General features: G+C 35.5%; 1 protein-coding gene across 5 annotated transcripts in view; it reads right to left on the bottom strand.

The window, feature by feature from the left end:
* Window positions 1-25,341, bottom strand: part of Nrdc (nardilysin convertase) — an 85,354-nt gene that overhangs the window by 35,766 nt on the left and 24,247 nt on the right. For 2 of the 5 annotated variants that reach the window (XM_074080142.1, XM_074080143.1), the window contains exons 3-8: window positions 23,763-23,896; window positions 22,842-22,911; window positions 22,602-22,683; window positions 21,256-21,409; window positions 5,013-5,086; window positions 702-797 (exon numbers count right to left, since the gene is read on the bottom strand). In XM_074080142.1, coding sequence (XP_073936243.1) covers window positions 702-797; window positions 5,013-5,086; window positions 21,256-21,409; window positions 22,602-22,683; window positions 22,842-22,911; window positions 23,763-23,896 — 610 coding nt within the window. The remainder of the gene's footprint in view (window positions 1-701; window positions 798-5,012; window positions 5,087-21,255; window positions 21,410-22,601; window positions 22,684-22,841; window positions 22,912-23,762; window positions 23,897-25,341) is intronic. The other 3 variants (XM_074080144.1, XM_074080146.1, XM_074080147.1) reach the window with 2 other exon arrangements.

Below are 25,341 nucleotides of genomic sequence, written 5' to 3'. Positions count from 1 at the left end.
AGATTACTATTTAGAATACTGCTGAATTCTACCACCAACAAAGAGCCACTATGAAAAACAGATACCAACTGAAAAGCTTACCAGTTAAACAAAATTAGATCAAGTTCAAAGACTATTAAAAGATACTATTCTTGAATCTTTCTTGATATATGGAAATGTCAGGTTTTGATGGAGCATATACTTTATAATCAGGTAAGAGATATTCAAATCCCATATCCAATGTGACTTAAGCTAATTAGGCAACTTCCCTGACCCTGTTTCTTTACCTTTAAATGGTACCTATCTCTTAAAATTATGATAATGAACAACTGAGATAATTCACCTATTTGGCACCTAGAAAGCATTCACAAGATGTAAGGTTCTATTCTTGCTATATCCAATGTTAGAAAACCAAATAAGTACACTAATAACTTTCTATTTGAAAACCTATCTAGCTACCCTAAAAATTAAAAGGTATTTGGATACCATAGTTTTGTAACTTTCGTTCCTTTATTAGTTCATTCTCTCTCTCTCTCTCTCTCACTCTTTCTCAAGACACAGTCTCCCTATGTAGCCTGGAATTTGTAATTCTCCTGCATCTGCCTCCCATGTGCTGGGATTACAGGTATGCAACACTACACTCAGCTTTTTATCAGCTTTTCGTATTCTCAATCATCCTTACTTAGAAAATAGGAAATTAAATGAATTATTTAATATCTTACCCCAAAAAAATTTCCCCATAGGATGTCCAGGTCTAGCAAGGCTTCCAAACAACATTTCCTTTCTGTTTGCATCAGAAGGTCTTGCAAGTTGATATTCTGTCAGTTTTAAAGAAACATTTTAAATAAAATGAAATTTAAGTATCTGTTTTATTATCTGGAAATTCAAGCTTACACAGCTGCAAAATAACCAGAGCAAAAAAAGGCTGGAGGCATGGCTCAAACCATAGAGTGCTTGCCTAGCAAGTGTGAAGCCCTGAGTTCAAACCCCAGTAGCACCAGCGCCAATAGCTCACACCTATAATCCTAGCTACTCAGGAGACAAAGATCAGGAGGATCAAGGTTCAAAGCCAGTCCAAGCAAATAGTTCATGAGACCCTATCTTGAAAAACCTTATCACAAAAAAGTGGGTTGGTGGAGTGGCTCAAGGTGTAGGCCCTGAGTTCAAGTCCCAATACAACAAATAAATAATTTACTGGGGGGTGTGGGGTGGGAGGTGGGGTGGTGAGAGGGAGAATATGAAAGAGTAATGGTGAATTATATGCATGTATGGATATACCAAAATGAAACTCCTTTGTACAATCAATATATGCTATTAAAATGAAAAAATAAGCCTGGTGCCGGTGGCCTTTAATCCTTGCTACTCAGGAGGCAGAGATCAGGGAGGATCATAGTTCAAAGCCAGTCCAGGCAAATAGTTCAGGAGATCCTACCTCGAAAAAACTCTTCATAGAAAAGGACTGGGGGAGTGGCCCAAGGTATAGACCCTGAGTTTGAACCCTAGTACAGAAAAAAAAAAAAAAAAAGTAAAATAAAATAAAATGAAAAAATTTACTGAATACTTACTGTCCATCAAATATGACTAAAGTAGTTGTTCAAAGAAGAAATATGAATAAAAACCCTGAACATTACATTCTAGGAGGACAGACAATCAATAAACCAACAAACGGATTTTAATATGTCAGTTAATGACAGGTGCTATAGATGCTTCCCAGGGGTGACTTAGGCTAGGGGCTGACTCAAGCTATTCTTTTTTTTTTTTTTTTTTCAAGCGTTGTGGATTTTATTTATTTATCATTTATTTATTTATTTTATTTATTATTTTATTCATATGTGCTCAAGCTATTCTTAAAGAACAAACAGGAATTTTTTGGAGAACATAAGGAAAAGATAAATGGGACTATGCAAAGTATTCTAAGGCAGGGGAAGGAAGAAGACTATAGCAGTTCTGAAAAACACAAAGAAGGTCAATATGGTGTTCAGAATCAAAGCAGAGGCAAGGAATCAGGATAAGAGAAGATTTTTTTTTTTTCTTTCCCAGTGCTGAGATTGAACCCATGCTAGGCAAATCACACATGCTAGGCAAGTGCTCTGATATACAGCTACACCTTCAGCACCAAAAAATAGACCTTTCAGAAAAAGTATTGTATGTGTATGACAGTTATTGCTATCATACAATCATTACTGAGTATGGATATTTGGGGAAAGAACTTACTCTATGAGTCTAGATTACTTAAACTCTCCAAGCTTCAATTTCAGTGTATGTCAAATAAGGATAATGGGAATAACCACCACCACCATAACACAAACAATAACCACTCAATAAATGGTAGCAACAGTTATTTACCATGGAGTGAAGTACTGCAGATGTTTAATGAGGGGGGCTGACATTATCAGATCGGACTTTAGTAAATCCATTCTGCATGCAAATGGGTAGATATATTTGAAGGGAAACAAGAGTAGAACTAGAAAAATGAATTAGGGGCCACTATTCTTACAGTTGGTGAGCGAGTAGAAAGAAGCAAAAATGAAAGCAGAAACAGAAGCAGAAGTCAGCATATTCAAGAATGTACTTTAGTTATGTTATAAAGTCTAAGCCAAAGATGAGATACTGCTTCAACAGAGTAACTGGCTTTTTTGGCAGTGCTGGGGTTTGAACTCGGGGCCTTGAGCTTACTAGGTAGGCTCTCTACCACTTGAACCACACCTCCAGTGAATTTTTTTAAATTCTCAGTAAAAAGATGAAGGTATGGCAAAATAAGAGAAACTTCAATATAAAAGATGTCTTTAGGGGCTGAGGTGTGGCTCAAATGGCAGAGCACCTGCCTAGCCAAGTGCAAACCCCAGTACCACCCCCCCAAAAAATAGATGTCTACAACCTGGGCCAGAGGTATAGCTCAGTGGTAGAGTGTTTGCCTAGCAGACACGACACAAGGCCCAGCACTACACATACATACACATACAACACACACACACACACACACACAAAGAAAACCAAAAGTTCATTTTAAGCCAAAACTACATACTGTGTATATATGTAAATGTTCATACCACATGTCATAAATGTGTATGTGTTTTAAAAAAACAAACAGAATGGGGCTTTGTGTCGGATTTATTTATTTACCTATCTATCTAATTATTTGGTAAGACTGGCTTCACACTTGCAAAGCCAGGCACTCTACCACCTGAGCCACGCTTCTAGTCCATTTTACTCTGGTGATTTTGGAGATCACAGTCTCACAAACCATTTGCCGTGCTGACCTTGAACCATGATCTTCCCAACCTCAGCCTCCCAAGTAGCTACTAAGATTACAGGCATAAGCCACCAGCTATGTGTATATATTTTTTTAATAATTCTTGAAGCATAATAAAATATATTATGATTTAAACTTGCAAAATCTAATTAAATATCCACTTTTTTTAATAGATGAAACTGGAGTTTCAACTCAGGTTGGAGTTTCAACTCAGGCAGGAGTTTCAACTCCTGCTTTGCAGGAGTTCTACTACTTGAGCTATACTGCCAGTCCATTTTGCTTTGGTTATTTTGGAGATGGGGTCTCACAAACCATATTCCCAGGCTGGCCTGGAAACTTGATCCTCCTGATCTTCCAGGTAGCTTAGGATTATAGGCATGAGCCACCAGCACTCAGCTTACCAGTACCTAGCTTAAATATACACTTTTTTAAGCGTGGATTTTAATGCATTCTAGAATCTATATGAAGAAAGTCATACTAAAAAGTATTTAGGATGCAGATAATCTAGGTCTCAAAATGTGGGATGAGCTTTCAGAGTTTTCCTTAATAATTATTTGGGTCTAAGATAAAACAGATATAGGCAAGTAACAAAAAGAAGAAATAAACCCTTGATTTATAGGAGTTAGCAGAGCTAGAAGGAAACTATACTATCTCATCCTCTTTCACAAACATACTGAGGACCACAGCTAGTGACATTTCTGTAGGTGGAACAGAAGTGCATTGACTTGCAGACAGATGGCTCTCTCTGGCTATCTGCAGTCTACTGAACTCAGCAAGTCATTATTAGACACTGAATCAAGCCAAGGAAGAGAAAACTACAAAAAAAAAGAAAAGACAAATGAAACAAAAAGAGACCTTGTCACTTCAGATGCTACAAGCCAAATTTAATCTATATAAATTGGAAGTTTTCTCAGGTGTAGTACTACATGTTTCTCTGGTGAAAATAAAACTTGCAGGGTTAATCTACAAGGGTGATATTTATTAGTGTCATGTAATTAAGGAATATTTATACTATAGAGTTATAATGAACCTTACTCTATAAAAGCACATAGTTTTCCTTATTGTCTTCACTCATTAAATTCCAACGTTAAGGGGGGCTTGGTGTATAGTTCAGTGGTAGACGAACTGCCTAGCATGCAGAGGTGCTGAGTTCTATCCCCAACACCACAAAAAATAAAAATAAATAAATAAATCCCAATATAAGTAGAAATGGGCAGTAGTAATATGAAATGTATTCCCTATTCAGTTTATCATAAATATATAACTATTGTTATAACTAACAAAATCCAAGTCATAAAGGACCCACACATAGGTAACAAGTACCATAGGACAAACTATATAAATATCAACACAACATACTTAAAATTAAGCCTCAGAGAAAATGTCTTTTCACTCAAAAAGAGTAAGTAAACGTTTAGTTTTAACACCTAGTATTAGCTTTAAGAATTAGGCTGCAACTGAACATCTAAAAGTCCCTGGTTCAATCCCAGATCTCAGCACACAAAAAAGAATCAGGCTACAATCTTGCAAAAGATTAGCCACTAGAGTAAAATTCTAAAAAAAAAACCACTATGAATAAGCTACAGTCCACCATCCTTTTGGCTTATTTCAAATCTATCTGAATGAAAACATTTACTGACTTCTGGAACAAGTATGATATATCTATTTCAATGCTACCCTTGAAGATATAAAATGGTTTAGTGATGAAAGAATGAAAAATGTGCCCAACAGCAAGTTCAATGAGGGAAAAAAATCAGTAAGACATAAAGTACTTCTTTACCACTGTCAACAGCTTCAACTTCACGGTCAATGGCATCTCTGATCATTAGTGGATGGATGAAGAACTGTGCCCATCTGAATAAAAAACAAAACAAAACAAAATACATTCCTGTTTTTGTTCATCTTCACCAGTCAATATCTTTTACTTAAGTAATTTTACTAATTTGGGGATTAGCACACAATCATATATAAAAATAGTATTTTGTTATTTCTGTATCTTAAAATCCATAAACTTCAACTTTTTCACTGTGAATTATAACAAGCATTCATGTAGAAAAATACATAAAACACATATAGATTAATACATAACTACTAGGCAAACACCTGAATGACCCAGGTGAAGAAACAGAGCAGTGAACATACCAGAAGCACCTGGTACCTACCACTCCCTTAAGTTCCCTGAATATTACAGCAATCACTTTCCTGCTTTCTATATAGTTTTAAAACCTACATAAGTATTTCTAGGACTCTGTTTATTAACCTTTTTGTAAAATCATCATCAGTAAAGAACCTTCTCAGAAATTTTCTATCCACTCTATTTATTTACTTATTTGTTTATTGCAGTTCTAGGGATTAAACCAAGGTCTCAAGCATGCTAGGCAACATTCTACCAGTTACATCCCCAATGTTCCATTAATTTGTTAGTGTACATTAATTGTACAGAAGTTTCATTGTGGTATTTCCACAGATGTATACAATGTACCTTGACCAATTCATTCTATTATATTCTTAATCCCCCCTCCCCTCTTTTTCAAACAGTATTTAGTGAGTTTCATTATGCTACCTTCAAATAAATATATATTTAGTGTACTTCAGTCATGTACCTTCCTCACTCCCACTGGTTCCCCTACCAGACAGTCCCCCTTTTAATGTTCATGTCCCATTATTATTAATTATTTGGGGTCTAGTTTCAACATAAGCAAAAACATGTGATGTTTGGCTTTTTGAGCTTGGCTTATCTCCTTCAACACAATGATCTCTAGTTCTATTCACTTTCCTGAAAATGTCATCATTTCATTCTCCTTCTTTTTTGGCAAGGTACTAAGGTTTGAACACAGGACCTTGCGCTTGCTAGGCAAACAATATACTACTTCAACCACACCTCCAGCCCTTCATTTTTCTTTATGGCTGAATAATACTCCATTGTGTATATATACACAATTCCATCCTCAGAATTCCATGGGGTTAATATTAAGAGGCAGGATCTCACCCAGGCACTGGTGGCACACACCTGTAATCCTAGCTACTCAGGAGGCAGGGATCAAGAGGATCGAGGTTAGAAGCCAGCCCGAGCAAATAGTTCATGAGACCCTATCTTGAAAAACCCTTCACAAAAATAGGACTGGTGGAGTGGCTCTGAGTTCAAGCCCCAATACTACAAAGAAAAAAAAAAAAGACACAGGAACTTGCTATGTTGTCCAGGCTGGCCTCAAACTCATGTTTTTCCACCCTCAATCTACAGAGTAGCAGGGATTTAGCAATGCCCACTATGAAATATTAATACCATGTATACATAGTCTATTTATATATTTGTATGTATGCTTTTGTATATAAAAAATACAAAGTTTAACTTTATTCAATGTGTGGTTAAGAATGACTACGTATTTTTAAGTTAAAAGTCAAATTAGGGCCAGCCATGGTGGCACAAATCTGTAATTCCAGCACTTGGAAGAGGTGGAGAGAATCAAGACAGTTCAAGGCCAGCCTAGGCTACATATCAAGACACGTCTCAAACAAAAAGAAAACGGGCTGGTAGAGGGGCTCAAGCAGTAACAGTGCCTGCTCGGTAAGCATGAGGCCCTGAGTTCAAACCCCACTGTTGCCAAAAACCAGCACACATTTATCAAAGGGAAAAAATTAAATTAGAATTTTAAAGGGTTTTGGTTAACAACCTTGTATTTGTTTTTCTTTCTTTTTCTTTTTTGGCCATACTGGGGTTTGAGCTTAGGGTTTCCCCTTTGCTAGGCAGACACTCTACTGTTTGAGCCATTCCTCCAGCCCTTTTTGCTCTAGTTATTTTGGAGATAGGTTCTCACTTGTGCCAAGGCCAGCTTGGACCCTGATGCTCCTCTTTTATGCTTCCCACCATCACTGGGATAGGCACATGTCCAGTTTTTTTCCTGTAGAGATGGGGACTACTATCCTCCTGATCTCAGCCTCCCACACAACTTGGGATGACTGATGTGCATCACTATACCCAGCTATTGCCTGAGATGGGGTCTCTCAGACTATTTGCCTGGGCTGATCTTGAACTGCGATGCACCTAATCTTAGCCTCCCAAGTAGCTAGGTTTATAGGCATAAGCCCCTGGCACCCGATGTCCACAACAGTTTTATAATATTAACTTTATATATGCTTTATATAGCTTCCATTAATTGTATGTCAGTATAAATGGTACTCATGTGATACTCCAGAAAATTAACTACAAAGGAAAATAAAATATAAAATAAAAACTTTCACCAGATAGAACTATACTACAGAAGGCCACAAAACAGTGAAATACCTCTTTATTCAACTGTATGTACTGATTCATTCATTCTACTACTGCTGATGAACAGCTGGGCTAGTTTTAGAATTGGATTATTATAAATACATTATGTGTACTGGGTCATATGTTCAAGTTTGTCTAGGTATTTATCTAGGAAATAATTACTAAGTAATAGATATCCAGGCATATGTTAAACATCATCGACAACCACCAAATATTTCTAAAGAGATTGTATCAATTCATACTTACATCAGCAGTTCCAATTCCACAAGCCGTCTACCTTACCTTCATTTGATATTGTCAGAGTTTTAAGTTTTTCTGCAACTTTTAGGATATTTAAATTTCATAACGGTTTTAAGTTATATTTCCTGGACTCCTAGTGAGGTTGAGCACTATTTCATACAGTTAATTAATAACATGATTTCCTATTTTGTAAAATGACTGTTCAAGCCTTTTTTTTATGAAGTTTTATTTTTTCTTATTGATTCTAATAGATACAACTAATATTTGTAGTCAATAGCTATATATAATTTATACCAAAATTTGTAACTAACTTTATGATTTCTAACTTTATGATTGATGTTTACATATACAAATCTACAAATAAAAATTCAAAAATTTAAATTTGAATATATTCTAAATTGTTGGTTATCTATTGCAACATATTTTTCCATACTTTATACTTTTTTTTTTTTTTGACAAGGGCAGTTGTTACTGGGGATTGAATATATGTTAGACAAACACTCTACCATTGAGTCACATCCCCAACCCCCATAAAGTTTTCTGATGACCAAAATGTGCTGTTTTCCTTTATGTTCTGTTCCTTTTAACTTGTTTGATAAATCTTACCTATGCTGAGGTAAAACTAATCTCTAAAACTTTTAGCTATTCTTTTTATCTTTTAGTCTAGTCTACCCAGAACTGATTTTTTTGTATATGTTGTTAGGGAGTCAATTTTGTTTCTTTATTTATAGAAATTCAACCATCTTGGCTTCATTTCTTTGAAACCCCTTCACCACTTCTCCATAGTATCCTTGTTTCAAGTGTCCACATATGTATTGATCTATTTCAAAATCTATTCTATTAGTCTCTCTGTCCTTGTGGTAACATCACAATATATTATCTACAAATTTTAATATCTATCTAGTAAAACAATTCCTTATATCTTGCTCTTTCTCTACTTCAAAAGTATTTAGGCTTCTTAGCCTATTGCACTTCCTAAACTTTAAAATCACCTTGTCTATTAAAACTCAATACATTTTCTGAGATTATGGCTGGAATATCACTGAATCTGTACATCAATTGAAGAGGACTGGTATCTTTTTTAAAATAAGGCTTCAATTGCATAAATAATCTTCTCCAATTATTTAGGTCATTAATATTTCACAGTAAGGTTTAGTGTATTCTCCATATATAATTTTAGATAGTTACTGGAATGATTTTTGGGTGCCTTATTATTTTCAATGCTATTATAAAGGGGTTTTCCCTATTTCAATTTTTAACTTTCTTTTACATAGAAATACAATTCATACTTCCATAGCAAACATTTTCTCATTTTTTATTTCATACAATTCTTAAAGTTAATAATTTTCTTGTTATTGTTGCTGCTACTAGGGTTTGAACTCAGGGCCTTGCACTTGCTAGGCAGACACTCTACTGCTTGAGCTACTCTGCCAGTTCTTAAAGCTAGTAATTTATCTACAAAATATTTTAGAATTTTTATGTTTGTAACTGTATCACTTGCTATGACAGCTTTATGCTTAAGTTTTGAGGGTTTTTTGCCTCACTATTCCGCTAAATCTTAATAGAATGATGAATAGAGGCAATCACAACTGCATCTGTCATGTTCTTGATCTCAAGTTGAAAGTTTTCAAAGTTTCACCATTAAATGTTTACTTTAAAATACCAATTATCCGACTGAGAAAGCTGTCTTATACTGTTTGCTAAGAACATTGACATAGATCCCAAACTTATCATGTTTTCTACATATATTGAGATAATTCGGTCTTTCTCCTTCAATCTAACAATGTTATGAGCTGCACTCACTGATTTTCTAATGTTAACACTACTTCATTTTTCTAGGATGAACTTAGTTATATATTGCTGTTTGTGTGTGAGCCTAAAATATAAGTTATCTTATATTATACTTTCTTGTGTCAAGGTCACAATAGCTTCATATTTCTTCTTTCATTTTTTTGGTAGAACTTTTGGTAGAATTCTAAACTTAAAGTTTATTTGTACAAATGTTTCATTATTGAATCATTTACTGGTTTTAAGACTATTCAAACTATCTCTTGTGTCAGTTTATAAGTTACATTTCTAAGGGCTAGAGGTGTGGCTCAAGTTGGTAGAGCAAGTGCAAGCTCTGAGTTCAAACCATAGGACTGGGGCTGGTGGAGTGACTCAAGTGATAGAGCTCCTGCCTAGCAAGCATGAGGCCCTGAGTTCAAACCCCGGTTTAAAAAAAAACAAAAAAGAGCCTAGTACTGAAAAAAATTATATTTCTATTTATGCACTTTATCAAATTTTTTTCATTTCCTGGCACAAGTTGGTCAAAATACCTTATTATACTTTCCATATCTACTAAATCAGAAGTCATATTCTCTTTTTCATATTTGTGCATATATTTTTTACCTTGACCAGTCTCATGATTTTTTTCAAAAAAAAAAAAACAACTTTCAGCTATCTTCAAACTCTATCATATGTTCACTTTTTCATTGAGATATAATCTGAATACCATAATATCATCTTTAAAGGTATATGATTGATGATGGAGGGGATGAACCAAACCAGGGAATAATATAAGTACACATGGAACTGTCATAACAAAACCTCCTGTATAACTATCATAATAAAAAAATTTTTTTAAAGATATATGAGTAGATTTTACTATATTCACAGGCTTATGAAAATGTCACAAGTATTTAATAACAGAATATTCTTATCACCCCCCCAGAAGAAACACTGTACCCTTGAAGAGTCATTCTCCCCTCCTCCAGCTCTGGTCAACTACTTTTGGTCTCTATGGATTTGTTGATTCTGAATAGTTCATAAAAATGGAATCATGTATTATGGGGCTTTTTGTGCTGGCTTCTCTTACTTAGCATAGTGTTTTCACAAGGTTCATCCATGATGAAGCATATATCAAACTTCGTTTCTTATTGCCAAGTAATATTCTATGTACAGACATTCCACATTTTGTTTATCCACTCATAATTTGATAGCAATTTGGGTTGAATGTCAGGCATAGTGGTACACACCTGTAAAACCAGCACTTGGAAGGTTGAAGCAGGAGAATCACAAGTTCAAGGCTGGCCTGGGCTATATACTGAAACCCTGCCTCAAAAAAAGGGTGACAAGTTGTTTCTACTTTTTTCCTACTATGAAAGTTGTGCAATAAACATGAATAAGTACAAGATTTTGTGCAGAAATATTTTCAGTTCTCTACAATATGTACTAGAAGCAGAATGGTCAGGGACATAAGCAACTTTATATTTAACTTTGAGGAGCTACCAGTTTTTAACGCAGCTGCACCACAAGTAATATACAAAGGTTCCAATTTCTCCGTACACTTGCCAACAATTGTTATTATTCCTGTTTTCTGAAGTATGTGTGAAGTGGTATCTCATTATAGATTTGAGTTTCATTTCCCTAGTGACTAAAGGTGTTGAGCATTTTTTATATGCTTACTGGCTACCTACAAACCTTCTTTAGAGAAATGTTTATTTAAATTCTTTGTACATTTTTAAGTGGGTTATCTGTCTTTTATGATTCCGTTCTAAGAATTCTACATATATTCTAGATATTAGTCTCTCATCAGATATATGTGATTTATAAGTATTTAGTTCTATTCTATAAGTTGTCTTTTCACTTTATTCATAGAGCCCTTTACAGCAAAAGAGGATTTAATTTTAATGTTTAGTTTATTTGGTTTTTCCTTTGACGCCTGTGGCTTTTTGGTGTCTATGAAACTACTGCCAAATCTAAAGTCACAAAGATTTGCGCTTATGCTTTCTTCAAAGAGTTTTATAATTTTTGCTCTTACATTTAAGTCTACAGCCTAATATGTTTTTATATATATGAGTAAAGAGTACAGGTTCATTCTTTTCTATGAGGATTATCTAGTTGTCCCAGCATCAATTATTGAAAAACTATTCTTTCTTAATGAACTGTCTTGGTACCCTTGTAATTGACCAAAAACATAGCTTATTTCTGGAGTCTCAATTCTATTCCACAGGTAATTGTCTATTCTTATGCCAGTACCACATTATATTATTATTGTAGCTTTGAGTAAGTTTTGAAATTGGGAAGTATGAGTCCTCCAATTTTATGCTCTTTAAAGATAATTTGAGCTATTTTTGGCCTCTTGTTTTCTCTATGAATTATAAGATCATCTCACTAATTCCTTCAAAAGAGGCAGTTGGAATTTTAGTATGATTGAATTTAATGTGTAGATCAATTTGGAAAGTACTGTTATCTTGATATTAAATCTCCTAGCCTATGATCATGGAATCTTTTCCATTTATTCATCTATTCCCAAATTTCCTTCAATAATTTGTTGTGGCTTTCACTTCTCTTGTTAAATTTATTCCTAAGTATGTTTTAAGTACCATCATAAAAGAAATTATTTTCTTAATTTCATTTCTGGATTTTTTCATTGCAAAAGTACAAAAATGTAATTAATTTTCAAATACTGCTCTTGTATCTTGAACTTGCTGAATATTTTATTAAGTATAATAATTTTTTTGTGGATCCTGTAGATTTTCTATATACCATAAGTTCTTATTTGTGATAGTTATGTTCTCTAAAGTTATCTCAACCACTGAATTAGTGAATATTAAACCATTTGTCCTATGTGAAATATGTACAAACACATATCTCACACAGATTAAGATATTAAATCCTCAAGGCATCCTTATCATAATACAGTCTATTTATTTACTATTACAGAAGAGAGAATGAGGCTCAGAAGTGTTAAGCAATATACGTGAGGCTACCCCCACTAATAGATGTCAATTTGGGACTGAAACCCATTCAACTGACTCCAGAGTCAAGAGTCAGTTCTGACAAGAAACAGAGCTTCTTGAACTACACATTTACCATCTTCATCTTCTGATCACCTCTGTATGAGAACTGAAACAAAAGGAGTCAGGCATGGTGATGCACACCTGAAATTCCAGAACTCAAGAGACTGAGGCAGGAGGATCATGAGATTCAGGCTAGAGTGGGCTATAGAGCAAGACCCTGTCTCAAAAAACCATTTTTAAAAAATGAATGAGAAGGATTCCAAGATGGCGACTAGAGGGAGGATCCAAAAAACATGCTTCCTAAAGTAAAATCTTGGAGAGATGCTGGAGGTACACCTGGCAGGAAAAACCACCGAGAAGAGGCAAAACTCCCACACCTCCACACCCCCAGCCTGCACGTAGCATATACCACCACCATACCCCCCCCACCCGCCCACCACATTAAACAGAGAAACCAGGAGGGCTCCCACGCTGCCAGATGCCAGCTCCTCCCCTGCTTGGGAGACCACCAGGTGAGCAAATAAGCAGCATGCGGTACTCCCTGGGAAAAATCAGCATAGCCCCCTGGACAGACTGACCCCCACCCAGGTAGAAAAGAAAAAAAAATACATCTAACAAAAAGGACAGGGCTCCCAAAGCTCTGGAGTGGGGAGGGAGAAGCACTCCCTTGTGCAAACAGTAAATAAAAAAGCCAGCCAGAAAAGGCAGGAGTGGTGGCCCCCAACCAGCAACCCTGGAGTAGTTGTCCTGTGGAAAGCTCCATCGGAGAGCAGGAGAGAGGCACTCCACTATGCAAACTGTAAATAAACAAGCAAGCCAGAGAAGGCGGGTGTGGCGCCATCTCTCCCAGTGTGCTTGGAGAGGGGAAGGCATCTAGAAGCAGCTAAAGTGTGGCAAGCTCCACCGGAGAGTGGGGGAAGGGCACTTCCCCACTCGAACTCTAAATAAAAATGGACGGCAATTGCAACAGGAAGGTAGGCCTGTATACTGGAGAAAACAAAAGGGGCATGCATGCAGGAGAACTCTAAATAAACAAAGCTTGCAGGGCTAGGTGAATATAAAGCTCATTCCTGAGATCTGCAGTAAATAAAGTCTGCAGCAGCAGCTGACTGACAGTAGGTGGCAGGTGACCCGCAGCCTCAGACAGACATTCACAAAGTTGTCTCCAGACTCTATTTCTTTTTCCTTTGATGAGACTGAAACTGTATTGCATTTGACCTTGGGATTTTTTTTTTCCCCTTTGATGAGACAACATAACTACTACTCAGACACCAACACCAGGACTAGATCCTGAAGGACTAACACCAAATCTATTAAGACTGAAACTTTATTGCATTTGAACTTGGGGAAATTTTTTTTTTATTTTTTTGTTCCTCTCTGTCTTTCTAATGCCTATTTAGCTCACTGTTGACTAGTATACTCACTCCCTGATTTTTGTTTTGTTTTATTTTGTTTTGTTTTCCTTTTTCTTTACCGTCTTTGCTTTCCCTCTCCTCTCACCCTTCCATTCTAGATATCATCATCACTACTATTATAAGCTAGATAATACTGAATTACACACAGTACAGGGACAGTAACAGTAGCAAGGGCAATGATAGGAAGACGGAAAAAAGAAGGAAACCATTTTCCCCCCGATAACAAATTAGTACAGGAACCAGAGGGAAATGAAGAAAATAGATGCCCAGATCCGGACTCCAACAAAACAAAGATAAACTATGCCAAAGAACCCAATGAAGCCCAAAAGAACACCCTGAAAGTAGAAATCCTGCAAGTAATCAATGAGAATTTTATAGAGATGATACTGGATAGTCAACCAAAATGTGTAGGAGACACTCAAGAAATTCCAAGACAACAAAAATAGAGAATTTGAGAAAGCACAAGAACAAAGAAAAGAAACTACAGAAGCACTGTATAAACACCTAAGTAAAACAAAGAACACAATAAATAAAGAGATAAATGAACTCGGGATGAAAATAGACAATATTAAAGAGGACGGGACTTAGGATGTGGAAAACCTTAGAAAAAAGAACAAAACAGAAATGGAAGGCCAATCCAGCGGACTAAAACAAGCAGAACACAGAATCTCAGAACTCAAAGATGAAATGGTAATTAAAGGAAAAACCAAAGAACTATTAAACAACTCAAGACCTGTGAAAAGAAAATGCAAGAACTTACTGACTCCATCAAAAGACCAAACCAGAGAATCATGGGCATTGAAGAAGGAGAAGAGGTTCAAGCAAAAGGACTGCATAATATATTCAACAAAATAATAACAGAAAATTTCCTAATTCTAGAGAAAACTATGCCCATACAGGTACAGGAAGCCTCCAGAACACCAAACAGACCTGACCAAAATAGAACTACCCCACAACATACTTTTGTTAAAATAACAAGTACAGAGACTTGAGAAAGAATATTGAAGGCTGTAAGAGAGAGATAATACAAACAACATACAAAGGTAAACCCATCAAAATCACAGCAGACTTCTCAACAGAAACATTAAAAGCAAGAAGAGCTTGGGGTGAGGTCTTCTGAGCACTGAATGAAAATAACTTCAACCCTAGGATACTCTACCCAGCAAAACTATCATTCAAAATAGATGGAGCAATAAAAGTCTTCCATGATAAGCAGAAACTAAAACAATATATGACCACAATGTCACCACTGCAAAAGATTCTTCAAGGGATTCTGCACACAGAAAGTGAAACCCAACATAACCATGAAAGGGCAGGAAGTACCAAACTACAGGAAAAGAAAAAGCAAGAAAGTAGAGAGTAACATCGATTTAGATACACACAATCAAATCCTCAAACAACTAAGACTACTAAATGACAGGAATCACCACATACCTATCAATGCTAACACTTAATGTTAACAGACTTAACTCCCCCATCAAAAGGCACCGCTTGACAAACTGGATTAAAAAGGAAGATCCAACAATTTGTTGCTTACAGGAGACCCATCTCATCGATAGAAATAAGCTTAGGCTTAGGATGAAAGCCTAGAAGATGATTTACCAAGCCAATGGCCCCCAAACACAGGCAGGAGTAGCAATATTTATCTTGGACAAAGTAGACTTCAAACCTACATTGATCAAACAAGATAAAGAAGGACATTCCATACTAATAAAAGGGGAAACAGACCAAAAGGAAATAACAATTATCAACCTATATGCACCCAATGTCAACACACCCAATTTCATCAAACATACCCTGAAAGACCAAAAAGCATATATTAACTCCAACGCAGTGGTAGTGTGAGACATTAACACCCCACTATCATCAACAGATAGGTCCAAACAAAAAATCAATAAAGAAATCCTAGATCTAGAACATACCATAGATCAAATGGACCTAGTTGATGTCTATGGAACATTTCATCCAACTTCCACACAATATACATTTTTCTCAGCAGCCCATGGAAACTGCTTCAAAATAGATCATATCCTAGGACACAAAGCAAGCCTCAGCAAATATAAGAAAATAGAAATTACACCATGCATTCTATCTGATCACAATGCATTAAAACTAGAACTCAACAACAAAAATAAAGACAAAAAACATGCAAACAACTGGAAACTGAACAACTCATTGCTTAATGAACAATGGGTGATTGATGAAATAAGAGAGGAAATTAAAAGGTTCCTGGAAGTCAAGGAAAATGAAAACACACTCTACCGGAACCTATGGGACACAGCAAAGGCAGTCCTGAGAGGAAAATTTATAGCCATGAGTGCATATATTAAAAAGACTGAAAGTTCTCAAATCAATGACCTAATGATAAATCTCAAACTCCAGAAAAACAAGAACAAGAAAATCCCAAAACAAATAGGAGAGAAATAATAAAAATAAGAGCTGAAATCAATGAAATAGAAACCAAAAAAACCATACAAAGAATTAATGAAACAAAAAGTTGGTTCTTTGAAAAAATAAACAAGATCAACAGACCCCTGGCAAACCTGACTAAAATGAGGAAAGAAAAAACCCAAATCAGTAAAATCAGGAATGCAAAAGGGGAGATAACAACAAACACCATGGAAGTCTGGGAAATCATCAGAGACTACTTTGAGAACCTATATTCAAATAAATTTGAAAATCTTGAAGAAATGGACAGATTTCTCGATACTTATGATCATCCAAACCTGAACCAAGAGGACATTAATCACCTGAATAGATCTATAACACAAAATGAAATTGAAGCAGCAATCAAGAGTCTCCCCAAAAAGAAAAGTCCAAGACCTGATGGATTCTCTGCTGAATTCTGTCAGACCTTTAAAGAACTGATACCAACCCTCCCTAAACTGTTCTACAAAATAGAAAGGGAAGGAAAACTGACTAACACATTTTATGAAGCCAGTATTACACTTATCCCAAAACTAGGCAAAGATACCTCCAAAAAGGGAAACTATAGGCCAATCTCCTTAATGAACATTGATGCAAAAATCCTCAACAAAATAATGGCAAACCGAATTCAACAACACATCAAAAAGATCATTTACCATGACCAAGTAGGCTTCATCCCAGGAATGCAGGAGTGGTTCAACATACACAAATCAATAAATGTAATACACCACATTAATAGAAGCAAAGAAAAAAACCACTTGATCATCTCAACAGATGCAGAAAAAGCCTTTGATAAGATCCAACACCATTTCATGATAAAAGCTCTAAGAAAACTAGGAATAGAAGGAAAGTACCTCAACATTATAAAAGCTATATATGACAAACCTACAGCCAGCATTATATTTAACGGTGAAAAACTGAAACCATTCCCTCTAAAATCAGGAACCAGACAAGGATGCCCACTATCCCCACTCCTATTCAACACAGTATTGGAATTCCTAGCCAGAGCAATTAGGCAAGAGGAGGGAATAAAAGGAATACAAATAGGTAAAGAAACTGTCAAAATATCCCTATTTGCAGATGATATGATCCTATACCTTAAAGACCCAAAAAACTCTATTCAAAAGCTTCTAGACACCATCAACAGCCATAGCAAGGTAGCAGGATATGAAATCAACACAGAAAAATCATTAGCATTTCTATACACTAATAATGAACAAAATGAGAAAGAATATATGGAAACAATTCCATTTACAACAGCCTCAAAAAAAATCAAATACCTAAGAGTAAACTTAACAAAGGATGTGAATGACCTCTACAAGAAAAACTATAAACTCTTGAAGAAAGAGACTGAGGAAGACTATAAAAGTGGAGAGATCTCCCATGCTCATGGATTGGTGGAATCAACATAGTATAAATGTCTATACTCCCAAAAGCAATCTACATGTTTAACGCAATTCTCATCAAAATCCCAATGACATTCATCAGAGGTTGAAAACTCTACCGTTAAATTTATTTGGAAACACAAGAGACCACAAAAGGCCAAGGCAATACTCAGCAAAAAGAACAACGCTGGAGGTATCACAATACCTGACTTCAAACTATATTACAAAGCAACAGCAATAAAAGCACCATGGTACTGGCACAAAAACAGACATGAAGACCAGTGGAACAGAATAGAGGACCCAGATATGAAGCCACACAACTATAACCAACTTGTCTTTGACAAAGGTGCTAAAAATATACGATGGAGAAAAGACAGCCTCTTCAACAAATGTTGCTGGGAAAACTGGTTAGCAGTCTGCAAAAAACTAAAACTAGATCCATGTTTAACACCCTATACCAATATTAATTCAAAATGAATCAAGGACCTTAATATCAGACCCCAGACTCTAAAGCTGGTACAGGAAAGAGTAGGAAATACTTTGGAACTAATGGGTATAGGCAAGGACTTTCTCAATGGAACCCCAGCAGTTCAGCAACTAAGAGATAGCATAGACAAATGGGACTTCATAAAACTAAAAAGCTTCTGCTCAACAAAAGAAATGGTCTCTAAACTGAGAAGACCACCCACAGAGTGGGAGAAAATATTTGCCAGCTACACATCAGACAAAGGACTGATAACCAGAATATATAGGGAACTCAAAAAACTAAATTCTCCCAAAATTAATGAACCAATAAAGAAATGGGCAAGTGAACTAAACAGAACTTTCTCAAAAGAAGAAATTCAAATGGCCAAAAAAAACACATGAAAAAATGCTCACCATCTCTAGCCATTAAGGAAATGTAAATCAAAACCACACTAAGATTCAGCCTCACCCCTGTTAGAATAGTCATCATTAGAAACACCACCAACAGGTGTTGGCAAGGATGTGGGGAAAAAGGAACTCTTATAAACTGCTGGTAGGAATGCAAACTAGTACAACCACTCTGTAAAAAATTTTGGAGGCTTCTCAAAAATCTAAACATAGATCTGCCATATGATCCAGCAATATCACTCTTGGGGATATACCCAAAGGAATGTGACATAGGTTACTCCAAAGGCACTTGCATACCCATGTTTATTGAAGCACTATTCACAATAGCCATTTGCAGATAAATGGATGGAACTGTAGAACATCATCCTGAGCGAGGTTAGCCAGGCCCAGAAGATCAAAAATCGTATGTTCTCCCTCATATGTGGACTTTAGATCAAGGGCAAACACAACAAGGGGCCTGGACTTTGATCACATGATGTGCCAAGAGTACACCAAGAGAGGTATGAGAATAGGCAAGAAACGCCCCCCCCCAAAAAAAATAAGATAGCATTTGATGTCCTCAATGCAAAGAAACTAATGCAGAAACTTTAAAGTGACGGAGACCAATAGGAGAAGGGAACCAGGAACGAGAGAAAAGGTTAGTTTGATAAGAATTAATTTAGAATGTAACACACATGTACAGGCAAGCAATGCAAGTAAGCTCCCTGTATAGCTATCCTTATCTCAACCAGCAAAAACCCTTGTTCCTTCCTATTATTGCTTATACTCTCTCTTCAACAAAATTAGATAAGGGCAAAATAGTTTCTGCCTGGTAGAGAGGGGATGGGGAGGGGAGAGGGAGGAGGTGAGGGAAAGAGAGGTGGTAGTGGGAATGGGGGGAGAAATGACCCAAACATTGTATGCACATATGAATAAAAGAAAAAAAAATAAAATAAAAATAAATTTAAAATGAATGAAAGAAAGAAGAGAGGAGAGGAAAGAAGAAAACTAAAGAAGAGAGAAGAAAGGAAGGAAGGGGGAGAGGGAGGATGGAAGGAAGGCAGGGAGGAAGGTCACCTTGTTTAACCTCAGCTGGGAATGTGAATGTATGCTTGGCAACTCAAATATTTCAGCATTCTCCACATGTTCATGAATGACCACAAAAGCTCCACAGATACAGATCTTGGAGTTAGAAATAAATTTCTAGTGAGTAGGTGAATTTGCAAATCTGTGAATAATGAGAATCGACTGTACAAGATTATGTCATCTAAAAGAAGACTTTTTTTCTTTTTGGTGGTACTAGAGTTTGAACTCAAGTTCTGGTGGATGCTAGGCAGGTACTCTATCACTTGAGTCTATACCCCCAGTCTTTTTTCGATTTAGTCAGTTTTCAGGTAGGATCTCAGATTATTTATTGCATGCTGACATTCGAGACCTTGTGCCTCCCAGATAGCTGGAACTACAGAAGTGAACCACCATGCCCCTCTTATTCATTAAGATAGGGTCTTGCTAAGTTTTTTTTTTTCTTGGTCTGGGCTGGCCTAGGCTGGCCTGAACAGTGATCATCCCAGACTCTGAATTCCAAGTAGTTTGGGATTACAAGCATGTACCACCATGCTCGGCCTCTAGATTTCTTTTTATACATATTAATCTTACATTTATCTAGAGTTAAGTAGAACACAATTCTTTTTTTTTTTTCTGGTGTAGACTTTGATGTACAACATTGTGATACTAAAACCTCTAAGTAATGCACTGACATAAACTTTCTGGCAAATACTTTTGAAGTGAGTATTAAATATTTTTGAAAATTTTTAAAATATATATGCAAATACACCTAATAATTTTACTTATTGAAACTTAACTGAAAAAAATAACTAAGGATGTACAGTTTAGCATAGTTATCACAGCATTATAGTATTAGAAAACTGGAACAACTGTCTAAAACACTTATATTTCTATACCAAGTAAATAATATACAATCACTTAAAATCATGTTCTATACCAATTACACATGAAATTTATATACCTAGCTTAAAAATACAGGTTATAAAAGGATATGAATTGGGGTGGGAGCTCAAAGTGGTAAAATAAAAAAAAATTTGTTTTGTTTTTTGGCATTACTGGAGTTTGAACTCAGGGCTTCAAGCTTGCTAAACAGGCACTCTACTACTTGAGCCACTACACCAGCCATATAAAAGATTTTTTTTTAAAAAAGGAGGGGATCTGAAAAAGAAAAAAAAAGGGTATGAACCATATGGTCTCTATACATTAAAAATATACAGCTGCATAACAAAATGTTCACTGGTTATTTCTAGATTGTAAATTAAGAAACAATCTTTCCTTTTTGCTTCTGTTTTTCCATATTTTTTACAATTAGGAAAAAAATTGCAATAATGAGTCAGAACAGAGTATTTAGAAAACTCAAAAGATATTAAGAGTTTCAGTTATATTTTTCATGCAAAGACTTAAGCTATTACAGAATAAGAGCCAACATAATGTCTGTTCTTTTTTCCAAATAAAGTATTCTATAACAATTCTGTAGAATTGGACTACTCCTTCGAAAGAAATAACAGAACATGCTCAATATTTCCATTTGTAAAATGTTACTTAATAAGTAAAATTAAAATATGCTTTAATTTTATTTAGTTACCTATCCAGGGCTTCCTTGAAATATTTTCTCTGGACATCAAACTGAAAGACTGTACGTTCACAATCAGTTGAGGCATTATCACTACCTCCATGTTTCTTCAGGAAGGCATCAAATCCATTTTCATCTGGATATTTCAAGCTACCCATGAATACCACTAAATGAAAGAACAGAGAGTCACACAACACAAAGATATAGACAATGTTTTTATCATCAAGGATGAACTTTCTTCTTGTATGTGTAGAAAAGCTGAAAGAAAAATATACCAACATATTAACAATGGTTATGTCTGGTTAATACTTTATCACACTGCTGTTTTGCAACATTTGCAATGTTCATATACTACTTTATACTAAGAAAAACCAAACACTTAATTTTTTTTTTATCGATAGAAGTTAGTGAAGAGTCTTTATTCCTGTTTCCTTCTTTTTTTTTTTCATTTTTTTTATTGTTTTATTATTCATATGTGCATACAAGGCTTGGGTCATTTCTCCCCCCTGCCGCCACCCCTTCCCTTACCACCCACTCCGCCCCCTCCCTCTCCCCTCCACCCCCTCAATACCCAGCAGAAACTATTTTGCCCTTATCTGTAATTTTGTTGTAGAGAGAGAATAAGCAATAATAGGAAGGAACAAGTGTTTTTGCTGGCTGAGATAAGGATAGCTATACAGGGAGTTGACCAAACACTTAATTTTTAAACATAAGACAATTTATTTATAAACGGGTAAAAAGTTAAACATAGGCAGAATGCACATTAAATGCTACTATAAAGTTATAAGGCGAGAACTTTACATTCAAATAACTTAGAAAAATATAAAAAATGAGCAATTCAGAAAAGCAAATACATATTAAATACTGGTAATTATGTAACATCCACATAGGTTTTATTTAGGTACATTCACAAAATAAAATTGAAACTATTATAGAATAGAAACTTTTTCTATTTTGTTTTGTTTTTATGCTAATCGTGCCTTTTTATTTTCTTCATTCTGATGCTCTAACATCTTTGGTCCTTATTAACCCTGAAACATACTGCCCCAATCAGGGCTAGCCAACTCCAACAGAATGGCAACGGTCTCCTGATCTGTTGACTTTACCATACCTGAATAATAATGACTATGTTTTAAAACAGGTTTCATTCTATAAAACAGGTTTCAATATAAGTACACATAAAGAGATTACAAGTCTCCTCCTAGGATATTCATAAACAAAATTTTTTTCTTAGCTTTTCTCTTACTAAATACATCATAGTTCTTATCAAACCAATTACTATCTTTGAATCAATTCAAACAAATTTAAAGGAGGGAAAAAAGAGCCACACCAGGGAATGATATTTTATAAGATCTTACTGTGTTCCAAAAAGTGTGCCAGCCCGGGCAGGTCATCTGGATCAGCAAAACTCCCAACTCCAACACAAAGAGCCGCTGCAGACTGGAGTAAGTAGAACACAAAGAAAGAGTTGAGTCAATCCTAAAGGAATGTTATTAACATCTCATCTTAAGGATTCATTTGGAGATGGAAGTTTTCCAATAGAAACTTAACAAAATTCTTTCCCTGAGAATCAGGAGGAGCAGCAAAGTGAAACTCACCAGAACTGTGTCAGTTTCACCCTGCTGCTCCTCCACTGGCCATCCTGCCAAATGCTGAACAGGTGCAGACCTAAGGAAAAAAAGCAGAAACAGACAGAAACAAAGGGAAGAGGGACTGGCCAGCCACCCATAATCATTTCATGTTAGCATTTCAGAATTCTGAACCAAGTTTGTTCCCTGAATTATTAGATTTTGGAAATCTGCAGAAATGACATTCTTAAGTAGATTAAAGATTTCTAAGCAATTAAAGCTCTACAATTGATAACTAAGTTACTAAGATGTGAACCTCTCCATATGTTACTCAGTTTTATAATTACGAAAAGAGGAAGTAAAATAGCATTTTAGGAAATAAGTAGTTTAAAGATAAAATCTTTAGCTATTAAAAACTACAGAACTAGACTTTAAAGAGGCTTTTTAGTTCTTCATTTCTTATTTAACATATGTATCATACATTACTTATCAGTATACACTCTCCCGATACCTTGGAAAAATCAGTTTTTAACAATAAGTGGCCAAGAGGTACACCAAACTTTGTACTTAAAATGATTGGGGCATATTATTCTATCATTGTAAATTAAAGGATACAAAAAACAGAGAGAAAAACATTCAATTTGAGTACCTGAAAATAGGAAGGTAAATACTAAGTTTTCCAAATTTTACATCAATTTTACAAGGTTAATCAATCTGGTAAAACAGATTTGATAAATGGTTATCCTCTTAGGAAAAAAACTTTAAAAAATAAATAAATTCAACCACATGTCAGAAAAGGAAAGTATGTTTCAGAAGAACCAAACAGCCTCACTTGATACTATAAATTCCATTTTTTAAGACTTAGACACATACACTCAGTTAAAACGTGGGAATATCCACTTCTTCAAACCACAGTCTAACCTGTTCTGTGATGTTTAATAGATGCCTAACCTGCTTTCAGCTCCAACTACCCCATAAAGATTTCTTGCCTCGACCAGCAGGGCTGAAGACATTTTTGAATAAGTTGACTTAAACCACAGTCTATCAGTCAGCTTTGACCACAGCAAAAACAGGCTCTGCGATTGCTAGAAAAGAAATTCATACTTGAGAATATTCTACCCAAGAAATTCATACTTGAGAAATTCATACTTGAGAACTGAGTTACAAAAGCCCTGAACAAATCGTAATTCAGTGTATGTCATGCTTAAATTTCAATCTTGTTAATTTATCAAACTTTGCAAATCAAGAACAACTTCATTTGAAAGGAAGGAAATGGAGAAGGATAATGAAAAAGTTGCTTCAGAAAAGTAATTAACTTCTTAATTAGGTAAAGATTCTCCAAAAAACGATCAGATGTTTTTCTTCCCATTTTCTTATTAGTTACTGAGAATTACTTACTTTAAAAAAAGGTTCACATTTCTCAAAAATTAAACCATAAAACTACTTCAACACTGATGTCATTCTCAAGCCATCTCTTACCTAGACTAATCTACTTTATTTCCCCTTTCCAGACACTTGTTCTCTGAATATAAGCCATTTTCTACTGTTACAATCTTGGAATCTTTCCTTTCACTAGTCTATCCACTGCTTCTGAACCAGAATTATTTGATCTCTTCAAACTACAATTGCTTCATCAATTATAAAGAAGTCCAAAGCATGGGAAAAGCTATCTACAAATAGAAAGAATTTACTTATACATAGAAAGATAGAAATTTATAGGTTAGAAACATTTAGTTAAGAAGTTGTAACAAGTCAGCCTTGGAGTTGCACCTCAAAATTATGTAATCCTATTTATGAGAGAGAGAGACTGACTGACAGATTAAGAGAGAGGAAGAGAGAATTTGCAAAGGCCTAAGATCATCCATAAAGACAGGGACAGAGCTAGAATTAGAACCAAGTTTCCTGACTACCCATATTCTTCCTTTTCTGACTTTTATAATTTCGTCCTTTTTATCATTGCTTTATTTGGAATTATGACACCTATTATAAATTAAAGGTGAATTTATCAAGTCCCAATTTGTTTATAAAGAATTTAGTATAGAATATCAAGTGACATGTGTGTGTGTGTGTGTGTGTGTAGCTCCCCATCTCAGCACTGAGTTTTATCTCTAAACTTCCCAAGCTAACACCACTTGGCTGATCATGCTACACAAAACAGGCATCCTGATCAATTAAGGAGAAAGGGGCAAAAACATGATTCAATTCCCCCACACACAAACACATAACTTAATGAAAGTACTGATATAACCTTCCTTTTAAAAACAATCCCCCCACGAAAGAATGACTGTCAAAGGATTCATTTAAAAACATTACTAGCTATCTTTGACTTTACGGCCATGAGGTAAACAGCTTTGCTCCACTATGTGTTCCTGTCATGATGTGCTGCTTCACCACAGGCCCAAAGCAATGGGACCAAGTGATGATGAACTGAAACTTTTCCTCTTTGAAAAAAAGAGAAAAATTAAAACGCACATAGACACATTACTGAACCTAAGGGGGAGGCTGAGGCAGCAGGGTATCTTGAGCCTAG

Source organism: Castor canadensis, chromosome 7 (assembly GCF_047511655.1).
Source record: "Castor canadensis chromosome 7, mCasCan1.hap1v2, whole genome shotgun sequence".
NCBI lineage: Eukaryota > Metazoa > Chordata > Mammalia > Rodentia > Castoridae > Castor > Castor canadensis.
Note: the sequence above shows the minus strand (reverse complement) of the source record. Positions and strands in the feature narration are given on the sequence as shown.